The sequence below is a fragment of the Rhinolophus sinicus genome, chromosome 1 (genome assembly GCF_057876585.1).
Source record: "Rhinolophus sinicus isolate RSI-liver-muscle chromosome 1, RSI-T2T, whole genome shotgun sequence".
NCBI classification, from domain to species: domain Eukaryota; kingdom Metazoa; phylum Chordata; class Mammalia; order Chiroptera; family Rhinolophidae; genus Rhinolophus; species Rhinolophus sinicus.
In genome coordinates, this window is record NC_142501.1 from 168,529,839 (window position 1) to 168,547,851 (window position 18,013).

At 40.7% G+C, this 18,013-nt stretch overlaps 1 protein-coding gene across 8 annotated transcripts in view; it reads left to right on the forward strand.

Moving 5' to 3' along the window:
- The first annotated feature begins 1,734 nt into the window (after nt 1-1,734).
- AFF1 (ALF transcription elongation factor 1) overlaps nt 1,735-18,013 on the forward strand; it is a 178,528-nt gene continuing 162,249 nt past the window's right edge. For 4 of the 8 annotated variants that reach the window (XM_074323818.2, XM_074323832.2, XM_074323851.2 and 1 more), the window contains exons 1-2: nt 1,735-1,984; nt 13,469-13,542. In XM_074323818.2, the coding sequence (XP_074179919.1) occupies nt 13,505-13,542 (38 nt within the window). In that variant the 5' untranslated portion in view covers nt 1,735-1,984; nt 13,469-13,504. The remainder of the gene's footprint in view (nt 1,985-13,468; nt 13,543-18,013) is intronic. The other 4 variants (XM_019731262.3, XM_019731266.3, XM_019731265.3 and 1 more) reach the window with 1 other exon arrangement.

Sequence of the window (18,013 nt, forward strand, 5' to 3'; positions counted from 1 at the left end):
GTTTTTAAATAACCTACCAGCTTTCTGGAAATTACTCAATAGAAGTGTGTACTAGAATTGTTTATGTACCAGCTTGTTCCTGTTAGGCACTGGAATCTCATGAAAACAGGAGCTATACCTTTGTCACTGACGTGGCCTTCAGCCAGCACACTGCCTTAAGAATATTCATATAAATGGAATGAACTACTTACTCTCTGAACCAAAGCTGCACAATCTTCAACAACAAAAAATTTGCAAAAGTACATCCCTCAACTTCAAAAGCAGGAAAATAAAATGATCAAACCTCCACTATCAACATCATTTACTAAATTGACTACAATTTGAAGGTAGTAAGAGGTTTTATGGGATGATAAAAAGGAAAATTTTTTAAATAGGAGTGATAAAAACCTTCACATTATAAAATAATACCATGCTTAAATATACGTATTTTACAGTGAAATATATTACTTCCGTAACAAAAAGGTTAAAATATTTGTTATGATTAGGTCTCACTATCTACTAGAAACTTTTAAGAAGTGCGCACTCGTCTGTCAGAGGTGATGCCTGTCCCACCCTGCTCAGGGGTGACCTCCAAAGCTTTCATCTAGAGGCACACCTGATTTCATCAGGGACACCTTAGTTATTTTAGCTGGTAACGTAAATCAAATCCATATCATCACGGGAACATAGGGAGCAGGGAGAATATTACATTTTGGGAAACATTTCATAGGAAATTAAGTCAAGTAGCCAAGGGTTTAACTTGGAAATGAAAATATCTATAGATTAGATTTTCAGTCAAACACTGTTGGTGGGGACAATGAAGGAGTCAGGAAGGGCCAAGCAGCAGCAGCAGCAGCAACAACAAAGAACACAGGGCAAGGTGAGGGGTATTTTCATACATTATATTCTTTACATTTACATTATGTTACATTTGAGTAAGGTGATTTTCTTCAAATAATTTCACCAATTTTAAACCATTAAGCTTTTAGGAAAAAAGACCCATCTGGGCCATTTGATGTAATCTTTCTGCATCTCTTTCAGGGAGGAAGGTGACATGATGGAAAGAAGATAGCTTGATGCGTTCCCTGGTAGGTATGTTCATAGAAGAGATCGGGTAGCAACTTAACTAGATATTAGCTTTCCCTTCTTCCTTTGGTTCTGTTTGCCAAAGCCCCTACATCTGTTAGAATTTTCTAGAATCGGGCTGAAGAGCAAGAACCCGGAGGCTGAATTCAAGCCTCCGAATTGGTTTCCCGAGCCACTTTGTAGCTTGTGACATTGGGCACAACACTTATTTTCAGCTCTTTGGTTTCATTATTTGAAGAATGGCAACAATAATTTGTATGTCATAAGATTGTTGTGAAGATGAGACAGGTCTGTGTGTGAGAAGCCTTTTAAAAGCTCCCCAGATGTTAGTTATTACTTCCTTTAAAGGGCACAGATTCTGTTTCAGTTGTATAGGAGACTGCAAAAAGGCTCCTTGACACGTTCAGTCAGAACTTGACCCAGAGCTTAATCTCGCTGTAAAGCGAAGGGGTTCTCGTGCCCCACACCAGCCCAGGGCAGGGTGACCCACGCTGCGGGTGCTGTCACTGCTGTATTCATCCAGAGCTGCTGCTCCCCCTCCATCCTCCCAACGGTCTCCAGCGAAGGGCCGCCAGGTTCCTCACCATGTTGGTGGCGCCAGCTAGAGGGCATGGGCAGGGCGGAGCGGGGAGGGCGGGGCCTCCCGCGGAGGGCGTGGCCTCGCCTCCCGGGCGTTGTGGGGCGACAGGCGCTCGGAGCTTGTGAACCCGGAGCGGTCGAGTGCGCACTCGGCCGCGGCTTGCGCGCGTCACAGTCGCCCCCGGAGTGCGTGAGCCGCCGCTGAGCCCCAGGAGGACAGGCTGCCCTGTGCTCTCCGCACCGCAGGGTGCGTGCCCCTTCCCCACCGCAACAGGTCAGGGGAGGGCGGAGGCGGTGAGGGCGCAAGGCCCCCAAGACTGGAGGACCAAGGGTCTGGAAGGTAAGCGGAGTCCTGCACTCCCCGGGCTGGGTGTCAGCCTGGCCCCGAACCACGGCCGCTGATTTCTGGGAAGCCCAGGCTCTCCCCCGCCTCGCTGCCGGATTCCCAGCACGCTGACTCAAGTCGCTGGCCTTCCCACTTTTCCGGTGGGAACCTTCAGGGAGAGCGGGCGTAGACAACGCGGAGCTAGCTAGCACCGCCCTTACGTGCAAATACGCAGCAGGTATCGTCTAGAAAAACCGGGGGGACCACAAGAAGAAACCCATCCTTCTGCCTCACTCCTGTCCCCCCAAAACCAGACATCTGCGGGAGCGCCCCGCATCTTGCGGAAAGATGTTCCGTTGTTTGAACCTGGTCCCAGGGTTGCGTAATAGAAGAGTCCCAGAAGTTTCTCGGGGGGGGGGGGGGGGGTGAAAGCGGGGCTTTTCTCTTCTCTGTCCCAAGCCCCCCTCTTCCCGGCATCGTCACCCCTCCCCCTTGCGTCTAGTACAGAGAGATTAGTGGTTCCAGTCCCAGCTAATTGTGATTGAGAGGGAGGCGCTTGTGGTGGTCCGCAGGCTCTCGAGAGGGAGGGGAAAAGTTGGAGGTACCTCTGAGACTTGCTTCTGGGGCTCAGGGAGGCGGCGCCTGCAGAGCGTGGGACTGGTTAATTTCTCTTGGTGATTCTCTCCTTGGTGTCTAATCCTCTGTGATTGCTGCATGAGAGCCCTCCAACCTTGCGAGCGCCGGGGTGGGCAAAGTAAAAGGGACAGGAAATGGAGAGTCGTATGAATCATACTTTACCTTAATGTAATGGTAGTTAATGAAGCTGCGAGAGCTCCGCGAGGGTCCCGAACTCAGTTTGTCTTCTAGGAGTTTCCACACCCCCATATTGTTATTTAAATTGTCCCAGGAAGACCCTTGGCTTTGAAGGTGGAGATGTGTCTGAAAATTCCTGGAGCCTGGGTCTGTTGGCGTGGGGGAGGACTCACAGACAATGTTTTGTATTTTAAAGGTGGGATGGGGTCATTTTAACCATGTTGGTGCACGTTGCATGCGGGTTGCGGGGGCTGTGATATACGGTCGAGGAACCAGACAGATTTTAAACCTTCAAGGCGAAACGGTAAGTTAAGGCGATGACAGTGTTCCCTAGGATAGTTGGAGAGTGAGCAGAGCTCAATAATTGAGGCACAGAAACGTCAGGCGAGGGAGTGGCCTGAGAGTTGTGGGGATTTTCCTTGTGCAAGATTATTTCAGAGCAAGACCTTGCAGAGCTGTGGAAGGTAGGCATCAGTGGGGTACCTCTCCCAGACCCACGTGGTGTCAAATTCCGGGTGGGGATAGAAAGCACAGAAAAGAAAGACTTTTGGACACAGGAGTCTAGTTCTGCTGACAGGCTTAAGAATACCTAGGCATGGCCCCGTTTCAATGTTTACTTCCTCTGTCTAATGTATTTCCTTAGTTTGCCTTTCATCTTTAGTGGAAAGGATTCCTTGAGTAGAGATTCTGGAAATAAATTCGCAGGAGAGTTGAAAATTCTGGATGATTTGCGTGCTTTAATTTAAAGGTGGTGTCTCTTGCCAGTGTTGGAAAGTATTTTATTTGAAGATAAACATGCAGAAAAAGAATAGAGAGAACTAAAGGATAAATACCCAAGAGAATGAAGGGAGACTAGGAGAATGCAAGACTAGGAGAGAAAGCAAGAGAATAGATAACTAGTACTTAAAACTAGGAAAACCAATTTGAGTTCAGCTCATTTAGGAGAGAGGGAATCAAGGAAAGGATTTGGGACAGACTTGATCACATTAAGACAAGGAGATGTTGAAGAGTGGGATACCAGGCATTGAAAAAAAATGAGTTTCGATATTGGGGACTCCCCCTCCCCTTTCTTTTTCTAAATATAACTTGCAGGGATTATGAGACTGGGGATGTGGTACTTGCAGGTATATTACCATGAATTCCTTGCTTTCCACTTGCAGGAAGAAAATGACGTGTAACACATCAGAGTTAACATGTCTGTTTCATTTACTGTAGCAATTGAGTTTCTGTAGTGTCTTTGGCATTTGTCATTTGCTTACAAACTCTTCAACTTTGTAAAAATACAATTTCAAAGAATCATGTGTTAAATTAGAATTCAACAATCTTCCAGAGACAGGATTTATGGGAAGAGTAAAAGCCCAAGTGATTATAAACATTTCTCCTACCAGATGGAGAATAGCGTGCATTGTTTGCCACCAGAAGTCACTGTTTCACTGGGGTTATAAGACAGTAAGTAGTTAGATTACATTAAACTCTCTGTCTTCTGTTTCTGATCTGCTTTAACTGAATTTTGTAAGGAGTTGGTTGAACTGTTACTTTTTTTTTAATTGACTAAGATACTTGCTTAATTGGGGTTTGGATTAAATTTGGAAGAGCACTGTTCAATATACGATACCTATATATGAGTTTCACCTTTATGAGGAACCTCTGCAAATCACTGTGGCCATGTGATCAGTTGAAGTGATATTGCCTTGGGAGTTGAAACGATGGGTAAACTCATCAAGCTTAGAAACGACAAACTTTTTTCAATATTTTTAAAGAAATAAGTGAAAGGATTTTCATGCTCAACTCTAATTTGTGCTCAAAACAAATGTGCATAATCCTTTTTGAAGTTAGTTACCTGTTCCAAATCTTGAGATGGATTTATGCTTTCACATTTTAAAAGGTAGAGCTAATTTACATATAAATATTTGGATCATCGTAAGACGTACACAGGGAACAATATACCCTGCAGATGTCTCTTAAGGTACGGCAACATAGCTGGGATATTATTCTGACTGTTAAAGCCCTACACTGAAAACTGTCTTTCAACTTGAATTCATTTGCTATCTTATCTTAGATATGACTGTTGAAGCTAAAAGCCCAAAGTTCCCCTATTTCAAGACTAGACCGTTAACTAATTTTTCAGGAGATTGAGAAAGTATGTTGGAAAGAGTACAAATTAAGGAACTGCATTTACCGCAAGTATACAAAAGTTTTTGTAAATAAATTATATTTCCCTCATTAAATTATAAATTCAACAATAGTTTCTGTTCCCAAATGATATTTAATTGGCGTGGTTTTCCAGCAGTCTCTCTTTTTTACAACAGTTGTAGTTTATTTAGTATTTGCTGAATTAAGTCTCAGATTTTATTAAAATAGATTATATAAAGCCTGTAATCCATGTATTAAAATGCTGCCCCAGTGCAGAAATAAGTATGTAACATGTAGCTGTCTGTCGGTGCACATCCTTTATTTTTGACCGTTTATATGTGCACAACAGTTTGTTGTAAACTTGAAACCATAAGGCCGTGAAACCATCATCGAGGTTGCTAATACTGTAGCCATTTCTGCCTTAGGCCTTAGGACAGAACTCCTTCACTAGTGTTCTCCAGGGGAAGAAAATCAGCTGATTTTCCTAAATTATCTGGCCCATTTTAAACATGACTAAGGGTTTCTTATTGGAGTGACTTTTTCCTATTAAAAGACTGTGGTTATTGTGACAAGTGGAGCCCAGAGGAATCAATTACATCATTCATACCTCATATGCATTCCTAATACCTCATAAGTATTGAGCATCTTCTCTGTGCCAGACAGAACTCTAAGCACTGGAGAAACTGTGGTGGCCCCGTGATAAAGAAAGAAAAGGAGCCCATGTAGGGGGAGTTGACATTCCTGTAGCACAAAAGCTGTTTGTTTACCAATGGCTTGCATATGACATATCATTTGAGTCTAATTGTAACTCTGAAGTTGGAGTTCATTTTCCATTTTAAAATCAGGAAATTGAGTTGAAGAAGTGACCTGACTGACTCAAAGCCTGGTGCCCTTTCTACTCCGGTACACGGGGTTGGCTGGGTTGATATGTGGTTTCCTGTTTTTCAAGAATTACAGCTTGACTCTAAAATATAAATAGTGTTTCTCCTTGGCTAAGTAATTCTTTCTGATTATTATGGGAATGAAAAAGGAGGTATTTTCATTTAGCATTCTGGACATATATTTGTGACTCCAGAGGAAATATGCAAACCTATTAAACAGACGTGGTATTTAAATGAATGTGTGTTTATTTATACCAGATAAAGACTCTTACCTTCCTAAAAATCAAATGCAAGGGCTTATGAATCACCTCCCTTTGTGCTTCAACTCTGTTGCTCAAGTTATGAAATTCAGTTCCCAGCCCGGTATAAATCAGGATAGACCCATACCATTTCCTTCAATCTGGTAGGTTTGGTAAATACATGCAGTAGAGCAGTGGTTCTCGGACTTATAATAAGCACCAGAATCTCTTGGAAGGCTTGTTAAAACACAGCTGTGCCTCTCCAGCCCCCACTCGCACGTAAGTTTCTGATTCAGTACATCTGGGGTAATGCCCAAGAATTTGCATTTGTAACGTGTTTGCAGGTGATGTGGCTGCTGCTAGTACTGGAATTACACTTTGAGAACTGGAGTGTAGCAGAGAATTTAACAGCATGGTTTCTCAGCCAGATAGCTTGGGCTTGAATCTTGGATATGCCCCCTACTTAGCTGTCAGACCTTAGGCAAGGAACATGTTTTTAAAACTGTGAAGGCTCTGAGAATTTACCCTCCTTTCAAACTAACAAGGTTAACTGGCCACAGTTTCATGGACTCCTGGGAATGAGTTTATTACTCACTGTAATAGCTGTAGCCAGAGTATCAAGATTTTCTTACACGGGTTCCCTAAGTCTCCATTTCCAAAGGGACATGCGAGGAGAGCCAGGTGACACCTGCAGACTGGGTTGCATTACGGAGAGGACTCCTGAGTTTTGGGAATCCCAGTCTTTTATAATGGGCAGTAGGCATGCTTGCCTTTGCTCCAAGGGATACATTATCTTGATGATACTGGATGGTAAACATGCTGCCCTTTGCTCTAGAAGGAGACACTGTCTCTTTTTCAAGGCTATTCTCTATACAGGCATCCTTAAAGATTGTCTGGAGCAACAGCACTCGGTGCAATGTGCGCCAATGCCGTAGACCCAGGGAGACTGGCTCCCAGCACTTTTCCTTTCCCTTATAAAGTGGGGCTGACAATCTAGTAATGTCTCCCCTATTGGGTAGTTGGGTAGATTAAAGGTACTAAGATTTGGCAAGTACTTGGAGCACATCATAAGTGCTACATAAATATTTCCTATTATTACTCCTGAAGGAAAAAATATGTTTTTTAAATGATAAGTATTGCCTTATAAGTGAAATAATTGATTTACTGAGTATCCCTAACTTTGAGTTTGTTCCAAGAAACTTCTTTAATGGGTCGAAATTCTTAATTGGGGCTAATGCATCATATGTTATTTTACCACTCCCTGGGGAGTGAGGCAGAAACATTTACTACTAATATTCATGTGCCCTCCCATGTTTCTCCACTTCCATGTGGTTACCCAGAATTCTGTGACTCCTTCTGTCCAGTGGGCTGTCTGTAGGAGTAATGTGTATATCTGCGCTGACGCATTTAAGTGCCTCTTCGGAGACCCTCCGACTCTCTCTTCTTACAGGAAACCCTGAGGCCTCATTTCCAGATAGTGTAACTTCCAACAGCTTGGGTTTCTCAATGGAGAAAAGCTCCCTACCCTCCTCTGTACCCCAGCACACCAAGATGCAATGGACATAAAGAATGAGCATGAAATAATTCTCTGTTCTGTCGAGCCACTGAGATTTGTGGGATAATTTGGTACGAGACCATAACCTAAACTATGCTCACGATTTTCCAGTGCCTGTAACACCTGCCTACTGTGAGAAAGTTGACAGCCAAATATTTTAAAATATAGACACTGGGGATATATATATAAAGCTGGACCAGGAGCTTGCATTCAGTTGAGGAAATACAGACAATTAACATTTGTCTATTTAGCATCAGTTAATTTCAGATAGTGGATAAATATTATGAAAAGATGTGTGGCCAACACTTACTTTCTCACTCAATGCCCATTCCCGTTTTGTTGTTGTTGTTGCTAAGATAACCTTAATTGTGTGTAGGACTACATTGTACCCAGCCTCAGGTAATAGATCATGTTTGTTCTCAGCCAGTGATGACAATTTGTACCCTGATTTTTCTGCCTCCCCTGCAGCTCGAGGCCATATGACCTAGTTCTGGTTTTTTGATAGCCAAGGTTTTGGGGAAGGATTTTGCTTTTCTGACAGAAGGAGGCTTAGCCACACCACCCTCTTCTCATCTTTTTCCTGCCTGGAATATAGCTAAGATGTCGGGGTTAGGGCAGCAAGCTTTTCGTACCAGGAGATGACAAGTGTAAAGACAACATGCTGAATATGGCCCAGCAGAAAGAGACAGAGTTCCGATGTCCTTACTGAACAGCTGAAGCTATACCAGTAGCTGCTGTCTTCTAGACTTAATATAGGAGACATGCAAACCTCGATTAGTTAAGCAGCTGTTACTTACAGCAAGATACACTCCTGTATAATGGAATCGAGAGGGGTTTAGTTGGAGGTTGTGGCCGAGGAATGAACAGTGCTATGTTAGCTATTGTAATCAGGGAAGGCCTCTTTGAGAAAGTATCATTGAGCTGCGACCCAAAGGAGGAGAGGGAGCCAACAAAATATGGGGTGTGTATTTGAGTTGGGAGTAGTTCCAGAGCCCCCGTGAACAGAGATTTGAAGTGCAGAGGAGACAGCTGGGGAAATTGTGTCCCATGATGGCTTTCTAAGCTTGTGGGCTCCATGTGGCAGTGGAAAGATAAAGGAACTGTAGGTGGTCTGGTCAGTTTGGGGCCTCAGGGAGATTATGATCTGCTTGAGGTAGAGTTCTGGAGAATTCAGATGAAAACAGAGTGTATGACCAATGACTCACCCATGACACATCGCCTGTTACCAAGAGACTGTTGTCCCTGGAGGGGACGTGTGGGGAAGGGGAAGGGAAGTACATCTGACCAGCGACTACTGACAAGTCCAGGCATCCTCTGGCCTCCAGGCCAAGTTCTTTTCCTCGTATTCTCCTTTGGAAACTGGGTCATCATGGTCATGGGACTTGGAGACCTGCTTTGCTATGTTTGTGCATTTGCAAAGCTTCTCTAATGTATGGATTCTCCTGAGCATGTGCTTTGCTTGGCAGAAAAGTAAGCAGAACAACAATGATTACCATTTATTGACTGCTTACCATTGTGCTAGAAATATCCCAAACGTTTTATTTAACCTTACAACAACCCCACAACTTTATAACAAGCCCTGTATTACTGATGAGACAGCTGAAATCTTAGAAAACAGTGATTTTTCTTGTGATCGTAGTGGTAGTGGGGTGCAAAGCAGGCCTTCTAACCAGCATATATCATAAAGACTCCTGAGGGGAAGTGTTCTTGAATGGGCTAGGTTTTGGAAGCACTGAAAGACCACAACAGAATAATTGAAAATGTCTTCAATCGTATTTTAAATTCCTCCTTCCCCTTTTTCCTTCTTTGTAATTATATATATATGTGTATGCTGTGCGTGTCTATGAAACTAAAAAATATATATATTTTTAATTTGAATTATTTTACCTATTTTGAGGAGAAAAGCAGTTTAATATACATGACGTTTTTATTTCTAAATAAATTTGCATGGCAAGAAACTGGAAGGACTGTAGAAAGGTCACTCAAACAGACCTGGCAAGGGGCTTCCTAAGTGAAACACAGTTTATTTCACGTACACGACATTTAATGTAGACACTGCTGACTGAAATAAAAAGAGCTGCTGTGTATTGAATGCCTATGATGTATCCGTGTGCTACGCATTGTAGCTGGATTGTATCATTGACTCTTCTCGGTGACTCTGTAAAATAGGCTATTTCCCCTTTTACAGAGGGGCGCACTGAGGCGGGTAGGGCTTAATTTGCCCAAAGGGATCACTGGTCTCACGTGAAGCGTGTGCTCACTCTGCTATACAGCGCTGCTCCGTTTTTAAAGGAGCCACGTTGGTATTATCGTCCCTGCTATTTTGAATGGGAGGATTTTAAACTCCTCCCCATTTATTATCCCATTTTGTGTTTATAATCTAGTAAAAATAATATAAAAATGTATGAGAACTTCAGGAAGACCTTCTGATTTTAATATTTATTTATAGGCCACTTTCCCCTCAACATCCATATTTGGAGGGAAAAAACGTTTGTTTACACAGGTAAGAATGGACTCAGCAGACAGAATCAAAGGAGATTTTTTCAGAGAAGCTGCTACTAACAGTGTGAAATCTGTGCACAAACGTAATGAAGCATTTTCTTTTCTTTTGTTTTTAAAATTTATTTTTGTTTGTCTGAAGCATTTTCTTTTTAAACAAAGTGTCTCATATTGTGCATTTTGTTCAGCATCTTGTTTGGATAAACCTGTTCTCTTTTGATGTTACGTCGCATCTCGTGATAGATCCTAATTAGTCATTTCTGTGTTGGTATGTATCAGGTTGTCACCAGTTTTCTTACTATTATAAACAATATTTTATTGCACATACCCCCTTGTAGATATGTGAATATTTTTAAGAAAAATTCTTTGAAGAATTGCTAAACTGAAACATACAGTATTTCCTTTCTTAGCAGTGGTTTGGGATAATACTTTCCTGACCACAACAGGCCTCCATTCCTACCTGACCTTATGTCTGAGGTGCGTGACTCCTGCGTGCAGCTGAGCACGTCATGCATCAGCCCCTAAACAGCCTTTCATAGGCTGAATTAGGTCTTTCTGTGAGATGTACCTGAGATAGTGCGTTATCTGATGATGCGGCCTCCTTGCCCCTGCCTCTATGGAAAGAATTGTGCCTTCCAGCAAAGCTGTGAATTTGAGTTGCCCAGACAAGTCCCTGACCGTCCCCAGGGGCCAGATCCCTCAGAAAATATGTCTCTTTCACTTTGTACACTACCCACCACCCAACAAGCCAATGATGACACCCACGGGTTCAGTTGACTCAGTCTTGGCTTTGTCAGTCTGCAGGACCATTTTTTTTAATAGAATTTTTTATTTTAACACTTTTAGATTAACAGAAAAATTGAGCCTAAGGTACAGAGATTTCCCATAGATTTCCCTTTCCCCACACATGTACAGCTTCTCCATAATTAGCATTTCCCACTTGAGTAATGTACTTTTTGTTATTTTTTCTTTTTTTAAAGATTTTATTGGGGAAGGGGAAGAGGACATTGTTGAGGAACAGTGTGTACTTCCAGGACTTTTCCAAGTCAAGTTGTTGTCTTTTCAATCATAGTTGTGGAGGGAGCAGCTCAGCTCCAGGTCCAGTTGCCGTTGTTAGTTGCAGAGGGCACAGCCCACCATCCCTTGCGGGAGTCGAGGAATCAAATCAGCAACCTTGTGGTTGAGAGCCCACTGGCCCATGTGGGAATCGAACCGGCAGCCTTCGGAGTTAGGAGCACAGAGCTCCAACCACCTGAGCCACCGGGCCGGCCCCTGCACTTGTTATTATTGATGAACCTACACTGATACATTATTTTCACCAGAGTTCTAGGACCGTTTTTCACTATAGATCTGCCTGGCTTGCTCCTCACTTTCCTTCAAGTCTTTGCTCATTTATTACATTCTTTGATCACCCTACATAAAATTGCAACACCTTACTTTATGTCCTCTTTGGCACGCTATACTTTCTCTTTGTTTTTCTCTATAGCCCCTTTTAATATTTAACATGTGGATACTGTGTTTTGTTTTTGTTTACCTCCTGTAGTTTATGCACTCAGTGATGGCAAGAGTCTGTTTCCTTCACGCTCATTCTCAATACCTGGCTTAGAGTACATACTCAGGAAATATCTGTTGGCTCAGTGAGTAAATGAACAAACAGGGAACTCACGACCACTCCCAGGTTGGCATCCCTCAACAGCCCAACCTGCCTCCTCCATTACTGCCCTCTCACTCTCCACCAGCTGGCCCTCAGGGTGGGCACTGCTGGGCTGCAAGCAGGTGAGGTGTCGTTCGGGAGACCACCCTCACAGACTGTGCAGAAGCCTTTACAGCGTTAGGAAGATGAATGCCCAAATGAATGCCTACTATCTTACTGATCACTTACTGTGTGCCAGCCCTGAACGTCAAGAGAAAGTGAGAGAGCAGCAGAAGGGGGGAAGGGGAAGAAAGGGTTGGAGGGGAATGGAGAGGAAATTATGGGGTGGGGGGAGAAAGGGAAGTGGGAAAGGAGGTTAGAGAATGAGGGAGAAAGAGACTCAAAAGTGTGGTTGAGAGGGAAAGAGAGAGAGTAAGGGGGTGGTGGTGGTGGGATTTGAGTTGGAGAATTTAGAAAACTCGCCTGGGGCCACTGTAGAGCTAGTTGGAGGAGTGTCCAACTCCAAAGCATTTATGACCCTGAAAAACTTAGAGCTCTATTTGTGGGAGTTTAACTAGAATATTTGCAGCATCCATGTTGCATTCTTTGTGGGGAGGAGATATGAGTGATAAATGATATCTACTCATATGGCAACATTGTAATCATCAAGTCAGCAATTTTCATTTCATGGAGCGTGAGATTAAAGACTTTATCAAGGAGTCAGAGTAGAGCTGAAGGACTAGATTCAGTGTTGCAACCTTAGCCAAAGTGTAACTGTTAGCCTCTTAAACATAGCAGGCTAGAATTGTTACAAATTTAATGTAGAGTTTCCATTTGTATCAAATAGTTTGTTAAATCTGTATTAAGGTAATTTAGTAACATAGTCTTTGCCTTAAGGATGTTTAAAAAAGAGAAACTATTTAAAGCAAGTTAGGATAAGTGCAGTAAATTTACAAACACATACAAGAAAGGGAAAAGGAAACAGCTGTTGATAGTGTTAAACCAGAGAGGTTTCTAGAGATACACAAGATAGTATCAAGGCCATCTGCCCAGGTTGGATAACAACTTTAAAAAAAAAAAAAAAAAAGAATCCAGTAGTGTTATGAGAGAATACTCAAGAATTGTTTGGGGGAATTAAGTACCTTTTTATGAGTGAAAGTAAAATCTTGAGATTGGCTCTTACTGGGGCCCACTTTTAAAATTTCATTAAGTGTTGAATTTTTATGTAAAGTCAATGTTGATTTCCTTTCTGTTGTATACTCTTTTACCTTTTTTAAATTATTCTAACGAGGATGCTGACACAACCTTGTTATCTCAGGCAAATTACTTAAAACTGAGTTTTAGTTTTCTTATCTGTAAAATGGGGTATCAGTATATGGATATTAGTATTTACCTTGAAAGTTTATTGTACGTTTACATGAAATGTCATTTTTAAAAGGGCTTAACACAATGCTTGGCACATAGTGGACACTGGTGAAATGTTATTTCCTTTCTTCCTTCTCATGATAAACTTGTGCACATTTTTTTTTTCCTTGCTGAAAAGGCTTTGAGTAGCAGCCTCACTATTAAAAGGGTATTTTGCCTATGGTATATGCTAGCCAGTTTGTTCATGCAACTTGGGAGTTGGTGAAGAACAATTCTCTAATTCAAATGAGAACTTTGAGTTCTGTCTCCAGTAAGCTTTACAGGTCAGGCATGCCTGAGTTTACTTATGAGCTGATATTCACAGGCTGTTTTCTCTTTCAGATGAATAGACTTGTCACTTTCCACTGACTGGCAGCAATGGCCTCTACTGAAAGAGTCAACAGCAGCGGCAACAGGTAACTGTGAAATCCATAATTCAAAGAGCTGATATTTAATTTTTAAATCTATTTTTCAAAGAATAAATTTGCTCCTTTTCATTTTTGCAACTTATGAAATCTCTGGTGCATGAAAATGTGTGAAAATTTCAGTTTTCTCTACATGAACTCAAACCTGTTAGACTGGGTCCATTTTTCTTTAAATTTAGTGCTTTCCGAGTCTCAGCTCATTTTGTTAACATGCAGATGTTATATCAGCATCCTAATTTAGTGTTCAAGATACTGGTCTATATTTGGGGAAATGTAAACATATTCAGCAGGTGCTGAAACAAATATCACGATGAAATTCACCTTATCAGGAGGACCTTGAAAGAGGGAACTCTGTCATAGTTACATTTTCTGGCTTTTACATCTCTCCCTCAACTCTCTACATATAATTAACTGCTTTATTGCATATACAACATGACCAGTGTTGGTTGAGGGGTACATATTAACAGTCTGAAGCAGTTATTAAGAAGAACTCATTTGATAGCCAGAAAGAATCCTTACTATCACTTATCAGTTTTTATTTATACTATTAGATATTCAAAAACATGTTAAAGTATGAGACATGTAGACTCAAACTTACTCAACTAATATTATTGAGGAATAGATGATAGTTTATCTGTCCTGGATATTTTCCTACTTCCTCCCCCTTTCTGTCCATTTAAGAAACCCTTTCTCTGTTCCAGACGGTTCTAGTACTGTTGTTAAACATGGTACAGTCTCCTCCCCCACAGAAGAAGGCATGTGACGCAGGCTGCAACAATCCACATTCTGCTAGAGCCTGGGGGGAAATTGTTGTTATCTGTCTTTAGGCTGTTCATAATGTTCAGTTACACATAACTTTAAAATTTTTATGTAGTTAAATGTCTTGTCCTTTACGCATTCTGGTTTTGGCTGTGCTTAGAAAGGTCTTTCCTACTCCAAGATTACGAAAATAATGTCATGTGTTCTCTGTGGCACTTGAATGGTTTCTTTTTTGTGTGTGTTTAAATCAGAACTTACAAGCTGGTGGTCTGTGGGCTAGATCTGGCCAACAGATGGGCTTTGTTCAGACCCTCACAATGTTGTAAAAAGATAGATCTACCAACGTTTTTTACATAACAATCTAGACTTCCATCTTCTCTTGAAAATTTTAAGATTTAACAATGTTGGGCTTGCAACTGCTGTATAGAAACACTCAGAATTGAGTAGCTACTGGTCTTTTAGACAATACATGAGCTTTCAGATTCAGAACTTCCCTAGTGGTATGTCAGCAACACTTCTCAGGTGTGCTAAGATATTGATTCCCCTCCGTCAACCAGAACTCCAGAACTCCCACCTGGTTTTCTCCTGCACACATCTGCTTTATCAGCTTGCCCCACAGACTAGGTGCACACACAAAAAGTTGGGAAAGTACAGATGTTTTCTAATTCACTACAATTCCCACCAAGCTGGATTCACACGTTTAGTTAGCTGCTTAGCTCTCGTAACTTGTGACCCATTTTAGATCTTTGTCTTTATAGTATTTTGATCCATCTGCAGTTAACATTAGTGTAAAGTATATGTTGTAAATTTCCATATTAACAAGAAGATGAAAAAGTCTGGGCAATATTTAAGAGCATTTTTTTTTTTTTAAAGCAAAAGGCTAGCCAATTGTTTCAACATAATTTATTAAATCATCTATCTGTTCTGCACTAATCTGAGTGCTATGTCTAAATTCCATCACATTCTTGAGTCTATTGTTGGACTCTCGTTCTTTTGATTTTCTCTTTTAACAATGGTGCCATACTATTTCACTGTATTTTTATAGATCCTAATATTCAGGCAGATTTTTTTGGTGTGTGTCGTTACTTTTCATTTTTAGGATTTTCATGGCTATTCACATCTGATTACATTTCTACATGTACTCTGAAGTCATTAGTCATTTTCTAGAAAAATTGTTGGCATTTTGGTTGGGGTCCGTTTGAGTTCATCAATTAAGAAATGTTAAATTCTATAGAATATTAAAATTGGATCTTCCTACAAAAGAATCTAAATATCAGGCTGGTGAAAATTAAAGGGGATGAAGAAATTTTAAATTTCAATTGTGAGATTTTTGTGGTGGTAGAATTTTTCAGAAATATGAGGTGTGATCAAACAATACGGTAAATGCTGCCACCGAGTGCCGTCCAACGGAAAGACAGGGATCTTCAATACGAAAGCAACGTGTTGAACCTTAGTAACAGTGTGTGACAAGTTTCAGCTTGTTCAGTGCGGTCAGTTGGCTGTGAGCTATAGTTGAGAGAAGGTGTATTTTAAAGTGTGCCGTAAATAATGGATCACGAACAACGCTTTAACATGAAATGGGCAAATGGTTTCATCCTCCATCACGACAACTCTCCGTGTCACACATCGCTTGTGGTATATGGCAATTTCTGTCAAATAAAAACATTACAATGTGTCCTCATCCACCTTATTCACTGGATCTGGCACCGTGTGACTTCTGGCACTTCCTCAAAGTCAAAATGACCATGAAAGGTAAATATTTTTAATCAATTCAGGCCGTCGAGGCAGCCACTACAGCGCAACTAAAGACACTCACAGAAGAGGACTTCCAGACTGCTTCAGAAAGTGGTGAGAACAATGGGATAAGTATGTTTGACTAGAGGGGGAGTGTTTGGGGGGGGTTATTAATAGCAATTTGTCTTTTACTGTAATAATTTTTTTTTAAATTTAAACATTTACCATATTTTTTGATCACACCTCATCGTCGTATCTAGTAGTTGACATGGTATCTAGTAGTTGACATTGCACCCAGTATAATTCCTAGTAGAAGAGTCAGTTAAAATAGTGAACAGTATTATCAGTGGCAAGATTAAAAAGACATTTCGTATTCTATTGTTTACACGGTCCCTATTGATGCTAATTAAGTTAGGATGGGTGGCTGCCCTTTGTCATAACATTCTAGCAGTTACAGAACTGTTTGTATTATTTGTTACATTTATCTTTTCAGCTCTTCCTCTCCCTGATATGCTCCTTTTAAATTTAGTGCCCAGTACAAGTGATAAGCTAGGGTGGGATCCTAAATGGGGCTCTGTTTTAAATATATACCAGTAGCTCACTGATTTGAATGCTTAATCATCATAGGCTTTAATCTTTTAGTAGTCCAGAAGGAAACATCAAGTTTATGTGGCACTGGTCCAGGACTCGCACATATTTGAAAGGAAACAGATGTGTATTGACTATGCAGCTCTAATCACTCCAACTAAATGGAAGTCTAAGTGTGAACCTTTACTTTGCTCAGGGGTATCAGAAGTCATGAGCATGGACAGAATATGAATGTAATGTGTAAGGACAATATTTGTTTTAGTTCTTACACGGAATAGGCTTATTCTGTGATTTCCAGATTTATCAGCATTATGAACAATTCAATCTGAGTTCCCTTATTTTTTCCTCCACCTTTTTTCCCTTTTGCTTTCTTTTTGTTCGTTCTTAAAGTTGTTATTGGGAGTATAACAAACTGAAAAGGGCAGACATTATTAGCACAGTTCAATGCGTTTTCACAAAGTGAACACACTTGTGTAACCGATCAAGCGACAATACCAGGTCTCCAGAAGCCTCTGCCTGTCTGCTTTCAGCCACTGCTGCCCTCGAATGCTGCAACTGTTCTGACTTCTCAGACCATGGATTTGTTTTACTCGTGTTTGAATTTTACTTAAATATAACCATACACTATTTTATGTTTTCTAATTAGTTTTGATGTTTGCTATTTTTATTCTATTTTATGAATTTAAATATTTTTAACATTCAAATATTTTCATAATATTGTATTCTGTATTAATATACAATAGCAGTTATATATTATATAATCAATATTAAATATTTTTTTTATTTTCTTTTTCCATCAACTTTCCATAGTCTAGTATGGTAATATAATTAGCCTTACTCTTTCTTCCACTTCTCTCTCTTCTAGCCTCCAACTATTAACTCTGCTTTTAGTTGCAAACAATCCAGATTGGTAGCACATTTTATTGCATAATTATCTTTGCCTTTGCAAGCTTTGTCTTTCAATGGATAGTAAAAGTAGAAAAACCAATCAGCATTATTTACATTATTTTTGACAAGGAAGCAAAATAATGTTTAGGGTTTCATTTCGCCTCTCTGAATTCAAAGTTAACCCAAGTACCACTTGTAAAAGGTTCATATTGATCAGGACCAGTGAACTCTTATCTTTGGCTGAGTAAATTGTTCAAATTCATGCCGCATTGTAAATTACTTCATCTTTGAATGGTGGTTTTATTTTTCCTGGAGTTTTTCATTACTTTTTCCTTTTTGAAAGAGAGAACCTGCCTTTCTGCCATTTAACTAGTACGTTCCTCTTCTTCCCTTCTGTACTTATTACTTGAAATCTTTCGTTTTCTTCTTGGAATCAGGAAACTAAAATTTATTTTTTTAATTAAAGTTTATTGGGGTGACAATTGTTAGTAAA